Source organism: Miniopterus schreibersii (assembly GCF_964146895.1).
Source record: "Miniopterus schreibersii genome assembly, chromosome: 11".
Taxonomy (NCBI): Eukaryota; Metazoa; Chordata; class Mammalia; order Chiroptera; family Miniopteridae; genus Miniopterus; species Miniopterus schreibersii.
Window position 1 is genome coordinate 67283910 of NC_138111.1, and position 19675 is coordinate 67303584.

Genomic DNA, 19675 nt, shown 5'->3' on the forward strand with positions numbered 1-19675 from the left:
TCTGGCCTCCCACCTGCTCCTGGAAGACACCTTGGAGGAGGTGTAGTGCCCCCCTCACCTGGCTGGGAGGCAGGCTAGGACCCCTTGCTCACCTGGGGCCTGGCCGGGAGGAGCTCCTGCCCAGTGCACAGGTCACCGCACCCTCAAAGGTCTCCGCACCTGGCACCTGGGGGGAGGGACGGTAAGTGCGAGGCCCATCCCTTTATTATTTAGGGGAAAGACCAAGGCTCGGCCGGCCAGACAGAAAGAAACAGGGGCGGGGCGAGGCGGGAGCAGAAGGGAAGGAGCGGGAGACGGGCGAGGCAGGCAGAGGAGGGCGAGTTAATAAAAGAGAAAGAAGGCCGTGAAGGGAGGGAGGGAGGGAGGGAGGGAAGAGGGACGGGAGAGCGAGAAGGAAGGAAAATAAAGAAGGAAGGGAGAGCTCGCGCCTTTTCACAGGCGTCCGGCCTTTCTGTCCGCCGAGGCCGGTCTAGGTCGGGGCTTCCCGGGTGCGTCGCCCAGCTGCTCGCGGGGCGGCCCCGGGCCTTGGGTTCGCAGGGACCCGGGGCAAGCTGGCGACCGGGCACCTGCCGGGATGGAGGCGCCAGCGCCACCCTCGCTCTCCCCGGGAGGCCTGAAGCCTGGGGGCAGAGCGAGAGTCAGGCTCGGCGTCGGGCCTCGGCCCCCCCGGCCCCCCCCGGACCCCTCGGCCCCCCGGGCCCCCCGTCCCTCCCCCCCGGCCCCCTCGGCCCCGGCGCGCGCGGCTCGGGCGGGGCACGATCGCGAAGGGCCCGCGCCGGGGAGACCCGGACCCAGGCGCCCGAGGCCGCTACTTCCTTGCCCCGCGGTGGCCTCCAGGACTCGGGTCCAAAGTCGCAGCGAGAACCACGGGGCCGCGGGGCTGTGGGCGCGAAATAGAGGCGGGACCGGCGCAGGGAGAGGCCCGGCCGCGCCGCGTCCGCGAGTGGTCCTGGGTCCGGGCACCGAGGGCCGGCTTCCGGGGGTCAGCGCAGTCACCGTTACCTAGGGATCTTTAAAACGCACACTTCTAATAAAACCACACCTTTAAAAATAGTTACAAAATAAAGCCACCAATTCCAAAGGGACAAACTTGCAAATTACGTGGAGGGAAAATCTGAACTGGACCGGGAGGCGCGTGTCTCGAGACGCGGCCCCAGAAGGCGACCCGAGCCCGAATTCACAGGAGTTTGAAATGATTCGGAACGAAAAGTCCGCACGCGACTTGAAGCCCACGCAGGAAGGCGCCGCAGGGACCGGTGTCCCAACGGGAAGGTCGCAGTGCGGTCCCGGGAGCGGTGGCCAGCGCACGCGGGGCCCCCAGAACCCGTGCTGGAGGCGCGACCGGCGTCGCTCATCTCAGGCCGGGGCTCGAGCAAGACCCGGTGCGGCCCGCGGGCCGGGCGGCGCCCTCCCGGCGGGGCCCGGGCCCGCCCCGCCGGCCCCCCGAGGCGATCGGATCAGGAGCGAGGCTGCGGCGGGGAGGAGCGCGGGGCGAGCTGCGTTCCCGGCGCGGACGCCGCCGCGGGCGCGGGGCTGCAGGGCACCCAGGCCGGGGCCAGGCTTCCCGCCGTCGGCTGGTGGGGCTCCCCGCGCGCAGCTGCTGGGCGGCTGCAGCCGGAGGCGACCCACGGATGCAGAAGAAACCGCCCCCGCCCCGCATTCCCGCCCCGACTGCGTTTTGCCGAGTAAAACACGAACGCGCGGGGGCTGGGAGAAGAGAGGCTGCGGGCCGGAGAGGGCCGGGCGGGGGCTGGAAGGAGCCAGAACCCCGGGAGCGAAGCAGAAGGGCCCGGCCCAGGGCCCCGCCTTGCCCCCACTGCCCCCTCCCGGCTCAGGGTCCCCATCCTTAGGGGGGCTCAGTCCCCCCACCCGCAGGCCAGAACCCACCCGGGGAGCGCGGGAGGCGGCGGCGGCGGGGGCTGCGCTGGAAGAGGGGAGGGTCTGAACCCGCGCCCCGGGACGCAGGGTTCCCACTCAGGAGGGGGCTACGCCCTCGTTGCGTCACCGCCTCCTCGCGGCTCGGGGTGCGGAGGCTGAGGGTGGGGAGCGAGCCCACCCGGCGTCCGGGCGGCGCCGGGCCCCCGCTGCCCGAGCGCGCGCGGCCGCCGGCGAGGGCGCCTGGCCTCGGGCGCTGAGGTCACCTTTTCCAGGCGCCCGCCGGGAGCGGACGGTTTCCGGGACTTCGCAGCGGCGGCGGGAGGCCCGGAGGGTCCCGGGCGCGGGGAGAGGTGGCTTCGCCTCGGCGCCGGGACCGCTCGGGGCCCGGACGCCCCGCCAGGGGTTCCCTTCTCTGGGCCTCTCGTCCCGGCGAACAGACCCCGCTCTTAGGAAACCCTTCGCCGACGCCACCGTGTCAATCCGCGAGGAAAAGGAGGCTGTTTGTCCACTTTTTCGCCTAAAAGGGGTTTATGTGTGGGTGGGTCTGCTTTGGGACGGCGCTGCGGCGAGACCGCGCATCCACTCGGGGCGCGGAAGGGGGGTGGGGGATCTAGAGTGGAGGCCAGGCTCTCTCAGCCCTTGGGGCCCGCCAAGGTCAGCGGGGCCTTCCCCCCAAAGGACCGCGGGGCCTCATTCCCAGCGGCCGCCCTCACGCTCAGGACCTGCGGGCCACCGGGAAGAGCCCGGCCCGCGTTCAGGAGGTGCGGGTGCGCTCTGCAGCCTCGGCGCCTGGAAATGAGGTTGGGGCTGGACTGCGCTAGGCTCTGACTCTCCCAGATCTAGAGGTGAGGCCTCGATTCTGAAAATGACCTCCTACCCCAGGGGCAAAATAAGTTTGTTGAGGGCTGATCAATGTGATCCCCAAGTCCTCGGATCTGGGACCCAAGCTCCCTCTACAGGATCTGAGCCCCTGCATGGGGGGGGGGGCAGAGATGGTTCAAGGCTTGTGGCTTCCCTCAGGCACCCACTTAGGAGGTGAAGGGATGGAGTGGGGTGGCTGGGCCCGACCCTCCAATTAAGCTACTGTCCAGGGCTATTCCCTTGGGAACATGTGGAAGCAAGAAGAGGAGACAGTGGGTGGGTCCTACTGGGGTGGGGAGTGGGGTGAGAGAAAATGAGCCCCATACTATACTTACAGGGAGCAAGAGAAAACCAACCCTACTCACTGTAGTCCTTGGGCCAGGGCTTTCCCCCTGCTGGGCCTCAGTTTCCCTATCTAAGAAAGTAGGTGGTTGCAGTGGGTGACACCCCAGAACCCATCTATGGAGGGGTTCTCTGTGCCTACATGTGTGGAGGGGTCCCAGCTGGGCTGCCAAGGGCTCCAGAAGGCATTGGCTTTTCTGTTGCCTGGCAGCTTCTGGGCCAACCAAAGTGGCAGGGCCCTCCCTACCCAGTGTCTCTCCACCTCCCACTGGAAGGGAGGCCTGCCCTGTGTGGGACACCATCACTCTTAGTGGGTCCCACACCATCTCCTTCTGAAGAACCCTGTGACTCACAGAACTACCCATGGGTGGAGCACTTGGAGGCCCCTTTCTGTCCTGGTAAGACATTTTCTTTGTCCCTATGGACAAGGAACCTTGGCCATTTCCTAATCCACACGAAGTCTGGGGCAGGTGCCAGGGCCTGGGCTAGCCTCATAGCCTCACTGCAAGCAGCCAGAGCTACAGAAACTGCATCACCTTGAGTCGGGCAGGGCCCTGGGTATGATTGGCTCTATTTCCTACAGTGACCACTGAGGTCCCAGGCCAAGCTCACACAGGAAGGAGAAGTGGCCCAGGTCCCCCCGCTGAGGGATTCCTGAAGGGTGGCAGGTCTCCTCCCTTAGCCCCCCACAGACATCCATCTCCACCCACCTTCACTGACCCTCCTTGCCCTGATGAGTGAACCATGCACCTCTCTCCAACAGACCCGGGGGGCCAACAGCTGCAGGGCTCCCGCTCAGCCCTCACAGCCTGACTGGAGCCAAGTGTCAGCATCTTCTTGGGATAAGTCAGGACACTGAGGCCCAGGACGGATAGTGGCCTGTCCTGGAGTGGCAGAGCAGAGAGCAGCTTAGAGCAGAGGTGAAATTTGGGATTGTTCTCCCCAGGGCTACAGCTTGTACTCCTGCAAAGATGAGGAGAAGGAGCCAGAGAAGGCCAGGGCCCTCCTCAATCACGCTGGGGACTTTAAGACTCGGAGATGAGACACCTCCCTCCAGAGTTGTCCCCAACCTCCATGGCATCCTGTAGCCTCTCACCCAGCTGCGCCCAGGACCGGTTTTTCTGAGGTTCCAACGCTGGGAAAAGGAGCGCAGCCTTTCTTCTCTCACCCCTGTCTGCGGATACAACCCATCCACGCTCCCCTGGGGTCGCCAAGGAGGAGGTGTCAACTGCCACTTGGCAATATAAGCCGACGGCGGAAGGACCGAGTTTCCCTGAGGGCAGCTCAGCGGCGGAAAAATGAGGCCGTGCCTGGTAAACTGAGGCGGGAGCGCGCAGGTACAGCCTCAGCTGTAGGAGTCCTCCGCCCGCCTACGGCGGCACCCCCGCCGGGTGGGCGCCCTGCGCCCTGCGCCCTCCGCCTGGAGGCTGCGCGCCGCCACCCCTTTCCCAGCCAAGCCTCAGAGCTTTTGCCGCCTCCTCCCGACCTCTCCCCGGCTTCTCAACCCTTGTCCAGGCCGCTCCTCTCCTAGCTGTCCCCTCTCTCTCTTTACTGCCCACTCTTTCTGCCCTGCCTGCCTCTGTGCCCGCCGGCACGTCACTGCCGCGTTGGCTCCCGCGCCCGCGTCGGTCTCTCTCTGCGCACGGCTCGACAGCCCTGGCACCCTCACATCTCCGTCTCGCGTCTTGGGTGGCCCTCGCTGCCTCACTTTGGCCCCTCTCTCACCTCTCTCGATCCCTCTGCTCCCTTCTCTTGGGGTCTCCTCTCCGAGCTCTCCTGCTCTCTCCTTCCAGGGCGTGCGCTCCGCTGGGTCTCCCTCCGTCTGGGTCCGCCCGCCCTTCTCGAGGTCCCCCTCTCTCCCGCCTTCCTCCCTGCTCCAGCCCTCCCTCGGGCTCAGCCTGGGGTGGGGTGGGGTGGGGGTCGGCGGGCGGCGCTGGGCGGGGCGGCCGGGCGGGGCGGCCGGGCGGGGCGGGGCGGTGACGCGGAGCCAGCCCTGCTAGAGGCGCGGCGGCGCGGGGCGGGGGCGCAGTCCCGGGTCCGACCGGCCGAGCCCCGCGCGCCCCGCCCGCGCCCAGCGCCTCCGCCCGGCCGGCCGGCGGGGGAGGGGGCATGAGCCGGCGCCCGTGCGCCGCCGGGAGCTGCGGGCCGGCCTAGAGCCCCGCGGGGGCCCTGCGCCCGAGCCACCGCTGCAGCTGAACTGCGGGCGCCGCGATGCAGCGGCCTGGGGAGCCGGGTGCTGCGCGCTTTGGGCCGCCCGAGGGCTGCGTCGACCACAGGCCGCACCGCTACCGCAGCTTCATGATCGAGGAGATCCTCACCGAGCCGCCAGGGCCCAAGGGCGCCGCGCCTGCCGCCGCCGCCGCCGCCGCCGCGGGCGAGCTGCTCAAGTTCGGCGTGCAGGCGCTGCTGGCCGCGCGGCCCTTCCACAGCCACCTGGGTACGTGGGGGCCTGGGGCGCCCGGGCCTGGGGGGGAGGGAGCGAGGGAGGCAGGGGGTGAGCCGCGCCGTCGTGAGGACGCAGCTCTGGAAGCGTGGGCCCCGGGCGGTCCCGCGCCCTGGGCGGGAAGCGGAGGGCCGAGCGCCGGGCGGTTGGGGAACCAGGCCTCGTGCCCGCGGGCCGGGTCGGCGGGAGGGTGTTGGCTCTGTCCTTCACGGACGCCCCGCTGCCTCCAGCCCCAGAACCGAGCCCGCTGTCCCATCGCGGGCGCGGGTCCATACTGCTAACCTCAGAATGCGGGTCAAGGCGACCTCACGCCGCGGGCCCTGGGCCTTCCCCGCGAAGGACTCACCGGGAGGGGCCGGGACTGCCCTGGCGGGGAAGCCCGACCTTGGGGAAGAGGCCTGCGTGCCCGTGTGCTGCGCGGGGGCTGGCGCAGGCCCAAGCCGGCCCCGAGCCTCCCGGAGCCCGCGGTCTCAGGCGGGGGCAGACCGGCCGCTGCTGCGGCGCCGACGCCCCTTCGCCTCGCCTGGGGACGGGAGGCCCGCCTGTGGGCCGCTGCCCTGCCGGCCCTTCCGCGCAGGTCTGCAGCGCCTCCGCGGGGTTGCGGCAGGCCTGGGCCTTCGCTGCCCCGCTGGGTCCTTTTCCTGACGTGGGGGCCTGCCCGCCCCACCGCACCCCTTGTTCTCCGGCCTTTCCCCAGCTCTCTTGGCCCTGCGTTGGCTTCCTGGCCTTTCTCCGTGGGGTGGGCCTGCCTCCCCTCACTCTCGCCTTCCCCCACGGAACCTGCTTCCCTCTGCCCTCTCCGCACGCCCACCCCGGCCTTGGCCAGCCCTGCCCGACCCCGTGGGACAGGACCTGCCCGCAGGGAGATGCCTGTGGGGAAGGGAGACCCCCGCGTTCTAGCGGGACCCCCCTGCCAGCCGTGTCCCTGGGCCCACGCTCCAGCCCGCGCTCCGCCCTCCCACTGGGCGGCTGGGCCGGTTCGTTCGTTTTAGGTCCAACTTTGATGCAGGCCCCCGCGTGTATGGCCTCCAGCTGCGCTGCGGTTAGTAATTCGTTTGAAGCGGGCAAAAAAGTCACTTACGGCTAATGAAAATGGAAACATCTTCTCGGGGTAGAGCCTGAACAGGGAGAACAGGAGGACCGATTTCGGGATTCGTGAGGTTTTAACTTTTCGGAAAGGGCTCAAGCCTACCCCTGCTGGGCGCCCACTGCCCGCCGCGCTCGGTGCCCGCAGAGCGCACTTGCCACTCCACCCAGTCTTGCCCCGACGGTCGCAGCGCTGCCGACCCCTCGGGCCGGCGCTCCCCTTCGCCTGGCGGCTGCTTTTTCTTCTTGGTTCCCCTTCCCGGGAAACACACTCTGGGCCCCTCTGGGCTTCGAACTTGTTCACTGAGAATCTCGACATCTCAAAAGCAGCCCAGATCTGAGGGACGCCAGAGCAGAGCCCCGGTGGGGAGGCCCCTTTCCCAGGCTGGGGACGCTGGCGATGGAGCGGGGCACCCAGGGTGGCTCAGAGCTCGCACTGGCGGCCAGGCCGGAGCATTTTGTGCTGGGCGGCACTGGCCGGGCGCTAGCCCTCCGCGGGTGGCGGGGATGCCGGGGGCGGCTCCCCAGGAGGGGCAGGGCCTGAGCTCGTCGGGCTCCCCCTTGTCTTCCCGCAGCCGTGCTGAAGGCCGAGCAGGCGGCGGTGTTTAAGTTCCCGCTGGCGCCGCTCAGCTGCTCGGGGCTGGGCTCCGCGCTGCTGGCCGCAGGGCCCGGGCTGCCCAGCGTTGCGGGCACGCCGCACCTGCCCCTGGAGCTGCAGCTCCGCGGGAAGCTGGAGGCCCCGGGCGGCGGGGAGCCGGGCACCAAGGCCAAGAAGGGGCGTCGGAGCCGCACCGTGTTCACAGAGCTGCAGTTGATGGGCCTAGAGAAACGCTTCGAGAAGCAGAAGTACCTCTCCACCCCCGACAGGTAGCGCGGGGCCAGGCCTACCCAGCGGGCAGTTGGGAGGGGGAGCTGCGCGCCCTGCTGAGGATGCACCCCGCTCTTTCCAGAATAGATCTCGCCGAGTCGCTGGGCCTGAGCCAGTTGCAGGTGAAGACTTGGTACCAGAATCGGAGAATGAAGTGGAAGAAAATAGTGAGTGTGCGGCTGCTCCCGAGCCCTCGGTCGCTGCCAGGCCCCTGGGCTCTCCAAGAGCTGCTCTCCCCCGCCCCGCGCCCCGCCCCGCCCGCCGTGCCCTCGGTGCCCGGTGCCCAAAGGGCCCCTCTCCGCTCTCTCTGGTGCCCTCGTCCAGCCCACATTTCTTCGTGCCCCACTGCACCCTCTGGCTTCCTGGCGGCCTTGAACCCCTGGCCAGGCCTCTGGTCACTTTTCCCCGGCCGCGCTCAAATGGCCGCCACTTCCCCGGGGCTAGGCGTGGCCTCAGGCGGCCGGCGGAGCCCAGGGCGCGGGGTACTCGGCCCGGCTCACAGGGGCCCGCGTCCCCGCGCAGGTGCTGCAGGGAGGCGGCCTGGAGTCCCCCACCAAGCCCAAGGGGCGGCCCAAGAAGAACTCCATCCCCACCAGCGAGCAGCTCACGGAGCAGGAACGCGCCAAGGAAGCGGAGGCGCCGGCGGAGGCGCCGGGCGAAGCCAGCGACAGGGGCCGCGAGGACTGAGCGTGCGGTCCGGGACCCCCGCGCCGCGCGGCCCCCGCAGCCCGCGGGCAGCCGCGAGCCGGCCCTTCGCCTCCACGCCGTTTGCTTTCTAAACGTTTTACTAGTACCTTGAATGCGGGCAGTTAGGGGCCAAACAAGGAACGCCACAGACCCTGAAGCCAAACCCGGGCCCCCGCGCGCCCCCGGTCCTGGCCTGGAGACTCACCCCAGCGACAGAAGTCGCCTCTGCCCAGAGCTCCGCGCGCCGGGCGCACCACGCGCATTCACGCCCCGCTCCTCCCCGCACCCCACCGCCTCGGGCTGCCCGCGGGCCCGGCGCCGCAGGCCCACAGCAGCTTCTGCGCGTCGGGAGCCCGGGGCCGCGTGTGGACAGCGCGGCGGCTCCGCCCGAGGCCGGGTCCCTGACGTCGCTGGGGCCCTTACCCCTTTCTTGCGAAAACGGTGATTTTTTTTTTCCAATAAAATATTTTATGACACAGCGGAGCTATATGAGGGGCATCTGAATCCGTGCGGGGAGGGGGCAGCGAGATAAGAGGGACCCCCCCAGCGGCTTCTGAAGCACCCCTTCCCCGGCCACGCCGAGCGTGGCGCGGCTCGGGCTGCAGGAGCCTGGGAATCTCTTCCACGTGGGCCGAGCCTCCGGGCTGTTCAGGGGCCAAAGGAGCGAGAGCCCCGGGCCACTCAGGGCGCACTCAGGAAGGGCCCGGGACTGAGAGCCGCCTCCGGTTGCTGATTTGGTCTCTTGGGGCTTGAAGGTCCCACAGTGACGGTCCCGGGCAGCGCTTCCTGGGGCCGACGGGAGCCCGGGGCTTGAGGTTCACACCCGGGCGCCGCCTCCGGGTTTGACGGCCTCGAGGCGCGGGCAGGGCGGCGCCGGCGGGCAGGCCTCGGGCACTGAGGCTGGGACCTGGGCCGAGGACTGCGAGCTGCCGGGCTCGCCCAGGGCGCCCTTTCCCGGGCGGGGCTCGGAGCGTGCCCGCGGGAGCCGCCTCCTCCAGGGAAGCCTCCGGTTGACTTCTCTGGGGCTAAGCTGGGCTGGGGGGGGGCGGTGGGTTCGGGTCCTTGCTCTTCCTGCCAGGACAGCGGCCGCAGGATGGGATTTGGAGATTCGGGGTCCGCTTCGCTGATTAAAGCCGGGGAGAGACCGCAGCAGTTTGGCCCTGCGGAGTTCCCAGCGGGATCAGGATTCGAAACCAGGTCCTTGCAGGTGCAAATGCTCGGGACAGTCGGGAACGTCAAGCACAGGTGCGGGCTTTGCGGTTCAGAGCCGGAGGACACTGGCCTTCGAGGCCACGGCTTCCTTTTCAAATCGAGGCCTGACCCACCCGCGCTGAAACCTGCAGGTGAATTCCCCCGGAGGACGGGGGAGTGAAGAGCAGGGGGCTTCCCGCCACCCCGGGGCCACTCGAGGACTGCCCCTGCCCTTCGGGAACCTTCCTGCCCCAGGCGCAGCCCGGCCGGGGCGCGGCCCCCGCAGCCAGGCCTCGCGGGCGCGCAGGAGGGAAGGTCCGAGCAGTCCTGCGGGGCCGGGCCGGGCCTGCGGGAGGAGAGTCCCGCTACTGCGCAGGCAACCACGGCTCCCGGGAGGAAGGAAGGTCAAAGGGGGAGAGGAGGGGTTCCGACCCGCACTCCCCGCGTCCGGGCCAGGCCCTCGGGTTTTACTAAATCCGAGGAACGGGGCCTTAGGCAGGTTACCCTGTGGTGCATGGCGTTTCCCAAGGCAGCCTCCTCACTGCACTGGACTAATGAAATGGGTGGCCAGGAACCAGGGCGTGTGGGGGGACGTGTCCAGCAAGTCCTGCGCCAGAGCATAGGGACCCCAATATTCCAGCGAGTACAGCCGGCCAGGAGCGCGCACGGAGGCGGCGTCCCCAGCTGAGTGAGGGGGCCGCCCGAACCCGGAGGTCTAGATTCGGGTGCGGGCGGGCGTGGGAGAGGTGCCCGTCACTGCCTGCGCCGCTGCGCTCCTTGGGGACGGGGGACGGGGCGACGCTGGCAGACCGAAGCCTCGAGGCCGCAAAGAGCAGCCGGGCGCCGGGCCGTCGGGGCAGCTCGGGGCTTCCTTGCTGGCGACTCCGGGAGACCCGATGGACTCTCCCGCCCGCTCCCGGGAGAGCGAAGGCGCGGAGGTCAGCGCCGTGCCACCCGGGCGGCGCCGCGGGGCGCGGACCGCAGGCCGCTCACCGCCACCGTAGGTACCCGCCCGCCTCCCGTCCTCGACGGTGCCGCTTCGCCCGGCCGTCGCGCCTGCCGCCCAGGCCTCCTCCCCGACCGCCAGCACCCGCGCCCCTCAGCCTGGGCCCCGGGCTTAGGGGGAGAGAAGCCACCTTCGCCCCCTGCCCCCACAGCACAGATCTCTTCTCCTACCCAAGGTCCCCAGAAACGAAACCCAGATATGGCGCGAGCTAGCGAACGAGGTCGCTGCTGCGCCTCGCCTCCGGAGCCCGGGGCCTGCGGCCGGGGGTGGGCGGGCTGGGACGTCCCGTGAAAGCCTGGCCTGGGGGGGGGGGGCGGCCAGGACCCTCCTGAGGTTGAGCCCAGCCGCACGAAGGCTGAGCACCCGGATTAGCCTGGCGGCAGCGCCCCGACGCGCGGGAGGGTGGGCCTTAGGGGAGACTTTGGGGCGGGTTGACGAAGGGCCGGGGTAGGGGACTGCATCCCCGCCCTGTGCCTCCGAACCGGACCAAGTCGATGGCAGTGGGAGCCTAGCTCGGCGCCCTTCCTCCCGAGCCCGCGCGGGAAGGTTTGGGGAGCGGCGGGCGCCCGGGGTCTGAGGTCCATCTCGGGGCCTCCGACGTGCGGCCCCCCGCGCGGAGCAGGCGCCGCCAGAGCGGTTCCCGTCCCTCCCCCGCCTCCCTGTTTCGTACAACACGAAGGTTACTCGGGTTTACTCCCTTCCCCTGTCTGGATTCTCCGGGGGGTCACCGGTGGGAACCCATAAGGGAAGGAGAGAAACGCGGCCCCAGGCTAGGTTATCCGCACCTCCTGGGGCGGGGCGCGGTCTCGCCGTGCCCGTGGGGAGACCTAGGCCTCTCAACCTGGCACCGTCCCGGAGCTCACGGTTCCCAGGAGAAACCTGGTGCGTCTTCCATTTTCGGTTGCCCCTCTGCCTGATTTCCTTTCTACACCTGAGGGGAACCCCTGACCCAAAAGTGACATCCCTGATTTCACCTGGAGTTCCCTTGTCCAAAGAGGGGACCAGTTGATCCCCAAAGCCTCCGCCCTCAAGGCCTCTCCAGTCCAGGTTTCCAGGGGCCAAAGCCCGGCTAAGGAGTGCCACGGACACCCACCGCCCCTCCAGCTCAGCCTGGCCCAGACTGTGGGGGCTGAGGGAGGCTCTCAAACCATCTCAGTCCCACCTTAAGGAGGTGCGGGAGCTGCAGCCCCTCACTCCCTGCTGGTGGCTGGGGCAGCAAAGTGGCTGCAGCCACAGGGCCTTGCAGGCTAAGTCAGCCTGGCTCTGGGCAAGCTCTCCATCCCTGGGTCCCTGGGCCACCCCACACTCAGAGCACAGGAGCTGGTGGACCCACTTTCTGTTTGAAGTAAGGTCTGGTGGAGGCCCCTGACCTGACAGGGCCTTCCCTGCTGACCCTCCCTGACTTTTCAACAAGCCTCTCATTGTGTGACTTTGCCCTCACACTGTATTACTGAATACCATCAGCTTTAAGACAGCATCTTCCCTTTTCTCAAATGTGGGTTTATATGCCACCTGTGAGGCAGTGGCCAAGTGGGATGGGGCTGTGAGATGCTGAAGGGGATCCATTCAGAGGCAACTCTGACCACGAAGAAGTTTTAGAAACACCTCCACCCACTGATTTCCCTGATAGTTTCCTTTTATGTAAACTCAGCAGTGATCTGTGATAAAAATCTGTCTTTTTATTTATTTCAAGAGAGGAAGGGAGAGGGAGAGAGAAATAGAAATATCGATGAGAGAGAAACATGGATTGGTTGCCTCCTGCGTGCCCCTACTGGGGATTGAGCCAAAAACTCAGGCATGTGCCCTGACCAGAATTGAACCAGGGATCTCCTCATGCATGGGACTATGCTCAACCAAGTCACATAGGCTGGGCAAAAATATGTGCCTTAGTAGGCCAAAATGAGATCTTTGAGGAAGTATAAGAATAACATTCTGGGTGATATATAAGCATTGAGTCAGGGACCATTGGCAATGTTTTTAAATTTTTTCTTTTTTGTGCTTCAGGAAATAATGTTGTCTGACATCAGTGGCATCATGGACACTCTCATATTAACCATACACTTACTGGACCATTCATTCATTTAACAAACAGTTACTGGGTGTGAGTTCACAGCACTGGGACACAGGCCCTGCCCCCTCCCTCCCATTCCTTGATCCAGTAATAGCCAGTAACATAGGTGCCCTACTCCCATTTCCCAGATGAAAATAAAACTCAGATGTTAGGCAACTTGTCTAGAAACACATAGCTATTTAATGACTTAAGCTCTATTGGTCTCCACTGTCTCTCACCTAGCAGCCTTGAGGTTCAGTTTGAGTGTCCCAGATGCTTTAGGGTCCCTAATAGCCTCTGCCTGCCTGGCATCCATTTGCTCACCAAGTATTAATTAAACACCTGCTGTGTGCCAGGCACTGTGCTAGTGACCTAAGGAGCTCACGCTGGAGGTGAGGAGGCTTGGATAGATGGCAAAGAAGCCACAATTAAATCCAAAAGATGATTTTAGGAAGTGACAAACGCTATGTAGAAAATAAAGCAGCTGGCAGAAAATGAATGAGGGTGGGGGCCTTTAGTCAGGGTGGCCAGGAGGGTCTCTGAGGAATTGACTCTTCCACTGAGACCTGAATGACAAGAAGAGTGTGTGCCAGGTAGCTGGAAAGCACTTGCAAAGGCCCTGGGCAGTTAGTGAGGAGCTCGACCTTAAAGGTGTGGGAGGAAGGTCAGAGTGGAAGGAGCAAGTGTGCAGAGATGGGCAAGGGTAGTGGGTGCAGAGGTGAGGGGGTGGGCCTCAGCACTGCTCTGAAGGTGGTGGGGAGGAAGCTGCCTCCTGGATCTAGCCCCAGGCAGACACTTCCATTAGCCCAGCCCCTCTGAACTTGGTGTGCACACAGAGCCCTGGCAGCTCCGCCTCCAACCGGCAATTTGCCTCCCCCCCCCCCTTTTCATAAGGATGCAATTTTCTGCGTGCTTTAAAGACATTAGAAGGGCGTTTGACTGACAGGCCATGCGAAACGCATTAGCGAGGCCCAAGAAGCAGGAGGCGGTGCCTGCTAGGGAAGGGGCAGGTGGAGGTGGAACAAGCCCTCGGGAGAGTGGGGCCTGGGGGTGGCTGTGGGTCGGGGGTTAAAAAGAGAAATCCAGAGAGAGGACAGACAAAAAAGAGAGTGGGGGAGAGAGGGGGGGAGGGAGAGAGAGGGGCATGAGGGGGTGAGGTCGCTGGTGGAGGTGAAGAAACAGTGGAGAGGGATGAGAGGTGATAAAGACAGAAGAGAAAGAGAAAGGGACTGGAAGGAGAGGAAGGTGGAGAAAGGCAGGGCTGGAGGGAAGTGACTGCAGGAATGGGGTCCTTTCTGGGGTGCAGTGTCCATGTCACCTTGGGCAGGAGTGAGTGTTGCCTGGTGGGGAAAATGGAAGCAGCCTAAGGTGCCTTTGCTGTGGCTCACTCCCTGTTTCAGCCTCTCAAACACCAAGCTCCCCTTTCCCTCAGGACCCCTGTGCATTCTGTTCCCAGGCCTGTGGTGCCCTTCCCTGCACTCCCCTGCTGCCCTGTCCTTCCTCCTCCTTCCTGGGCGACCACACCATTCCCAGGGCTGCCTGCTCTGACTGTCCCTGCCTTGCTGGCTGGCATTCATCTCTGCTATGATGCCCTGTGTGTTCACCTGGGGTCTGTCTTGAGGCATAGTTGTCTTGGTTCCGGTACAGCCTGAGGCCACCAGCAGAGCAGCAGTTCCTCTCCACCTGGCATTCTCCTTTGCAACAAGCAACTCTCGATTTGCAGAGTCCTGGCTTTTGCTGGGTCCAGTGCCATTGCAGATGCTCAGAAAACTCCCAGAGCTGGGAGGGTACCTGGCTGGGTTCTTTCGCTTCCAGGGTGTCTGCAGGGTTCTTCCTTCCTGTCTTGACGGGGCTGGCTGTGGGCGCAGTGATGTCTGGAGGGCTTTGGGCTGGTCCTGGAGCCATGCACCTTCCAGGGTGCCTTGTGGAGATGTAGTACCCGAGTCTCGGAGCCCAGCTGGAACCCAGGGCCTTCGCTGAGCTTGTAAGTGTGCCAACACCAGCTCCGTTTATGGAGCATGAAGGCCAGGTACTGACCGTGTTGCGTAATCCTCATAAGTGACTGCCAAGTCCATTCCTCAGATGAGGAAACGAAAGCACAGAAAAGGGACGACTGGCCCATTCCACACAGGCAGAACTGAGGTGTAAACTCAGGCCAGAGCAACTTCCTGTGCCAGCTCTGTATTCTCAACCCTGAGGAGATGCCCACAAAGGGGGTGGGAATAGCAGGGGTAACTTGGCTCAGTGGTTAAGATCCCAAGTTCTAAACGAGGCTGCCTGAGGTTCAGATCCCAACTTCACCACTCATTGGCCTTATGACCTTGGGCAAGTTATCTGCCCTCTCTGTGCCTCAGTTTCCCTTTCTTTAAATTAGGGACCAATAACAAAAATTGCACATCTTCTTTGAGATGCCTGGCTACTTAGCCAGAGGATTTCCTCACAAGGATTTTTGGAGTTATCTCTAAAAAACATCATGTGCAGTTTTTTGAGAGGTCATCAGGTCATGGATTTCTGACCCTGGGAGGGCAAAGACCCTGCCTCTCCCCCCCAACCCTTCCCCTCATTCCTGGGACAGTGCCTGGGACATGTGATAAGTACACAAGAAACGTCTGTGGGCCTGAAGAGTGAAAGCTATACAGCCAGGGAGGTCCTGAGACCCCCCAGCTCCCCTTCCCCAGCCCCCCATGTGCTGAAGGTGTGACAGTGTGACAATAACCTGGCCTTCCCTCCATGAGGCTCTAGAATGCAATTCCCTTCCTCCTAGGGTCTTGTGGTGGTAAACTGAGGCGAGGTAGGGTGATTGGTGGGTCTTTGTCAACCTGGGTGTGGGCCTGGCCTGGGCCCCACTCGCTGAGGTGTGGGGCTCACGGCTGTGTCATTTCTACCTTGTTCTTCAGCGGCTCCCACCCCCCTGGCCAGGCCCAGCACCCCCACCAACCCACCACTCTCCTGTCACCACCCTCTGTCCTACCCTGTGGGTTGCCCCATGTCCAGGCCCTCTCACCATCCAGAACTGTGACCCCTCTCCTGCCTGTGGCATCATTTCTGCTCTTCTTCGGTTGACCAACCTCAGATACTTTTCAGGCACAGATTCTTCAGAGGTTCTTCTGACTTCATCCCTGTCTGGGTTGGGCATCTGGGGATGCTCCCACATCTATCGAGCTTGCCCTGAACCTGACACTCAGGTGCATCCCCTCCAGGCTGTGGGCAGGCAATGGCAGGCCTGCAAGAATGAATGAGTGGGGGGTGAATGCTGAGCCAGATCTGACTTCTACCCACAAATGCTGGCTTCCCATTCGCTCAGGGCTCCTGCCCCCAGCGCCCACCCCTGTAGGAAGTCACACCCCATACCCCCGATGAGAAACACCCAACCAGTGGCTGCGGAGGAGTAGGTGGGCAAGTGCAGCCCCACACCCCTAATCGCACCCAGGGGAACTTGTTGGACACCATGATGCTTTCTGAGGACCTTTCCCAGTGCACAGCTGCTGGAATGCTCTGGTGCCATATGTCCACGTTCAAGCAGCTGCTCACTTTGCTTCGACTGTGCAGTGGCCACCCTGGCTTGTGAAAAGAAGGAAGAGGGGGAGGGGAGGAAAAGAGGGAGGGCTTCGGGAGCAGGGAAGGAAGCAGGGAGCAGAGAAGAGAGAAGAGAAGAGAGAAGAGAAAGCAAAGAAGGACGCCAGTGCTGCCTTTTGTCTGTGTGGTGACAACCACTGCTGCTCAGAGACCTCTGGACACCTGCCTGCACTTCCTGCTTGCCAAGGAGACCTTGGGAGTTGTGTGAAACAAACTAGTAGGAGCTCTTGTAAAGAAGGGACAGTGTGTTTGTCTGTAGCCATGACCCTGCCCAGCGGCCGAGAGCGACCCTGGGGAAGGAGGGAAGACGCAGAAGCCGCCCCATGGGGTCTGCAGGGGATCCCAGGCCCTGCGCCCAGCAGACACCATCCATTCACCCCGGCACTCACGTGCTCATTCCCTCCTCTGGTCCTGCAACAAGAACTTATTTATGCCAATGTGGACACCCATGCTTATGGCACCACTATTCCCAGCAGCCAAAAGGTGGAAACAATCCAGCTTGTCTATCAGGGGCAAGAGAATAGACAAGACGTGGTCTATACATACAATGGAATATTGCTCAGCCTTAAAAGTAAGGAAATTCTCACACACGCTACAACGTGGATGAACCTTAAGGGCATCATGCTAAGCGAAATAAACCCGTCACAAAAAGACAAACACTGTGTGATTCCACTCACACGAGGTTCCGAGAGTGGCCGAGCACACAGGCGGAGAGCAGAAGGGGCTATAGGGGCTGCGTGAGGGGTCGGGGAGTCAGTGTTTAACGGGTGCAGTTTTCTAGGATGAAAAGATGATAAGAATGGATGGATGGTGGAGATGGCTCTATAACGACGTGAACGTATTTAATTCCGCTGAACTGTACACTTAAAAATGGTTCATGGTAAACTTTATGTTATGTATATTTTAGCACAATAAAAGAAATTGTTAAAAATACATACGCTCTTGCTGTATTCACTGAATATTCATAGATACAGCACATCCAGCAGCAAAAGCACACCTGGCGCCCTCCCTGTGGACTATAAATATCATTTTTCCCACTGAAAGGAACCAGGGGTCCACAGATAAAGGGCTGGTCTATGTCTGGGGCAGAAAATGTGTAAGATGAGTCTGGAGCTTCCTGTTATCACTGACAGCAAGGAAGTGACAAGGAATACAGGGTGCGTGTGACAAGAACACAGGGGCCGATAAAAGACTTCCTGTGGCTGAGTGTGGGATAATTGGACCAACAATAACCGCAATGGATTGAAATACATCAACTATTTGAAAAGCTGAAGATTTCATTTTATTTTATTTTTCATTGAAGAATATGTAGAAATTTATTTCAAGTTTCTCAAGGAGGAAGGGGGAGTGGGGTTGACACTATACACAACAGCAAAAACTGTAAAATCTTTGAATAGCTCTGCTCCCAACGTTCTACTACATACACTGGAGGCCCAATTACTTTTATTTTCTCATAAAAAAATGAAGACTTCCATCTTTCTCTTTACCACTCCTCTCATCCCCACCCTTAGTTCTTTCCCTCTGCAACCCTTCATCCCATCACCTGTCATTTAATCGTTGCTGTCATTTTACATTTGTTCATCTGGGTGGGGAAGAGGGGGGAGGAAGGTACAAGGGAGGCAAAGTTGAGCAGGGAAGATGGCCATGGCTTTGGTGTGTTCTGGACAATCTTTTAATTCCTCTTAAATTAATGTCTGTGTGGTCATTTATTATTAAAGTTATAGACCTGTTATATTCTTCAGTTTTACAATTGGTCTGATAAGATTTTCACAAATAAAATGTTTTAAAGCAAAAAAATAAAAATCCGTCTCCCACATAGGGAAAAAAAAGTTATTTGTGACAATGCCTTAAGGAGACCCAAGCAAGACTCCACTTACAATTGTAAGCACGACTTGAGTGCCTTGTGCAGCTCCTCCGTGTTCAGGTGGGTTCCGATGGAATGGAGTTCACCCCTGGCTCCGGGGCCTTCTGTCAGGCCCTTCTCACATGGACCCTTAGGGCATGCAGAGCCCCGGCTCACCTTTTTTGGCTTCCTCCTTGAACTGCTGCTTGTAGTCCAGAAAAGCCACCATTGCCTGGTCCAGCTTGTGATACAGGAGAGCACTCTGCCCCCTGGTACAGAACATGGGCAGCTCCACGGGTCCTTTGTTAAAGACTCTGGGTAGGAGTGGCCTCTGCAGGGGATGAGCCGGTGCCTCCGGAACAGCAGACCAACTGGGTGAGACGGGCCAGGAGCAGCAAGGCTGTCTGCCTCCGGGCTGCGTCAATCTCACTCCAGCCTCGAGGACAGTGGGGATGCAGCCCGATCTGAAGTTAGCAGTGATGGCCAAGGGGGTCATCATGGAGGGCGGCAAACTTTGACCTGAAGGCGCTGGTTTTCTCCAGCGGTCTAGCTGGGTCTGGGCTCACTGCAGCGGGTCCTCCAGCCTCCTCCGCTCGTCATGCAGTTCCAGTTGTTGCCACTGTAGTTCCCTGTGGTCCCCATGGTGCTGCCTTTCTTCCAGCGCCGCGTCCTTCAGTCCCCCACTCCCCCTGGCAGTGTCTCCCTCTCGTCCTCACTTACTCTCTCCCTGGGGATGGTCCAGATCTCCTTCACCGGAAAGGATGGAACAAATCCTTCCAGATGTTACTGAGAGTCCTCCCAGAGCCCAGCTTCCCAAGCAGGGTGAAGCTGCTGGAACTGTACCTGGGCATCTTGCCATCGCCGGGGAGGGTCCTGCCAGAGGTACCATCTTGTAGCTCTTCAACATCTGTCTTTCCCTGGAGCTAGAGTCTTCTCTGGAGTTTCTCCTGGCTCCCCCTGAGCTGAGGGGAGCTTCAAAGCTGTAGGTTCTTGGCTGTGGTCGAGGCCGGAGGTTTCCTTGGACCGAGTCCGCTTCAGGGGCTCGTAACACCATTGGCAAGTGAAACGGATGGAGGACATGGTGGAGGTCTTGACTTTCAACTTTGATTCTAAGTTTCCTCTGGCTCCCCAGTTACTTCTGCATTTATACTTTGTAAGGTCCTTGAAAGGAGTGATTCTTTAAAAATGCATATCTCATCTGTCACTCTCCCACTTCAAACCTTACAGTGATACCCTGAAGATTTTATATATTAAGAAAAGCTCATTATACTCATACATGGCTTAACAACTGGGTTATGTTCTGAGAAATGTGTTGTTAGGCAATTTCATCATCAGTGAACATCAGAGAATGACTTACACAAACCTAAGTATACTAGCCACACACCCAGTACAGCCTATTGCTTGTGGGCTACAAGCCTGTACAGCATGTTACTGTACAAAATAACATGAGATTAAATTAAGCACAAGAGAAAATGCTGTAATCAAGAGACGCAGTAAACATGAGCTGCATGAGTCTGCTGCCTGCATTACATGCTACTGTTTTACAACAAACTTATTTTTTAAAAGTTGAAAGAATGCGCTCTAAAAATCATGCTAAAAAGCATAGCATAGTAACTACATAACCCAATAACATAGTCATTTATTAGCATTGTCAAGTATTACGTACTGTACATAATTGTACGTGCTATACTTTTATACGACTGGCAGCCCAGTAGGTCTGTTTACAGCAACATCTCCACAAACACATGAGGAACAAGTTGCACTATGGCTAATGCACCATAAGATGTTAGGAATGTTCCAGGCCCATTATAATCTTACTGGACCACTGCCCTATATGTGGTCCA

The 19675-nt window shown here is 61.7% G+C and overlaps 1 protein-coding gene and 1 pseudogene across 2 annotated transcripts; one reads left to right on the plus strand and one right to left on the minus strand.

The window, feature by feature from the left end:
• Positions 1-5292: 5292 nt before the first annotated feature.
• Positions 5293-8516, plus strand: BARX1 (BARX homeobox 1; the record flags this gene model as incomplete). The annotated part of the gene is made up of 4 exons (XM_081151185.1): positions 5293-5518; positions 7186-7477; positions 7561-7645; positions 8001-8516. 4 exons carry the CDS (start codon positions 5293-5295, stop codon positions 8163-8165), a joined length of 768 nt encoding a protein of 255 aa, XP_081007311.1. The 3' UTR covers positions 8166-8516.
• A 466-nt stretch (positions 8517-8982) lies between these two features.
• LOC308563589 lies at positions 8983-18911 on the minus strand (annotated as a pseudogene). The gene is made up of 3 exons: positions 18619-18911; positions 18009-18202; positions 8983-9200 (listed from the first exon to the last, which is right to left on the minus strand). The product of its transcript is annotated as an uncharacterized misc_RNA (transcript).
• Positions 18912-19675: the final 764 nt, after the last annotated feature.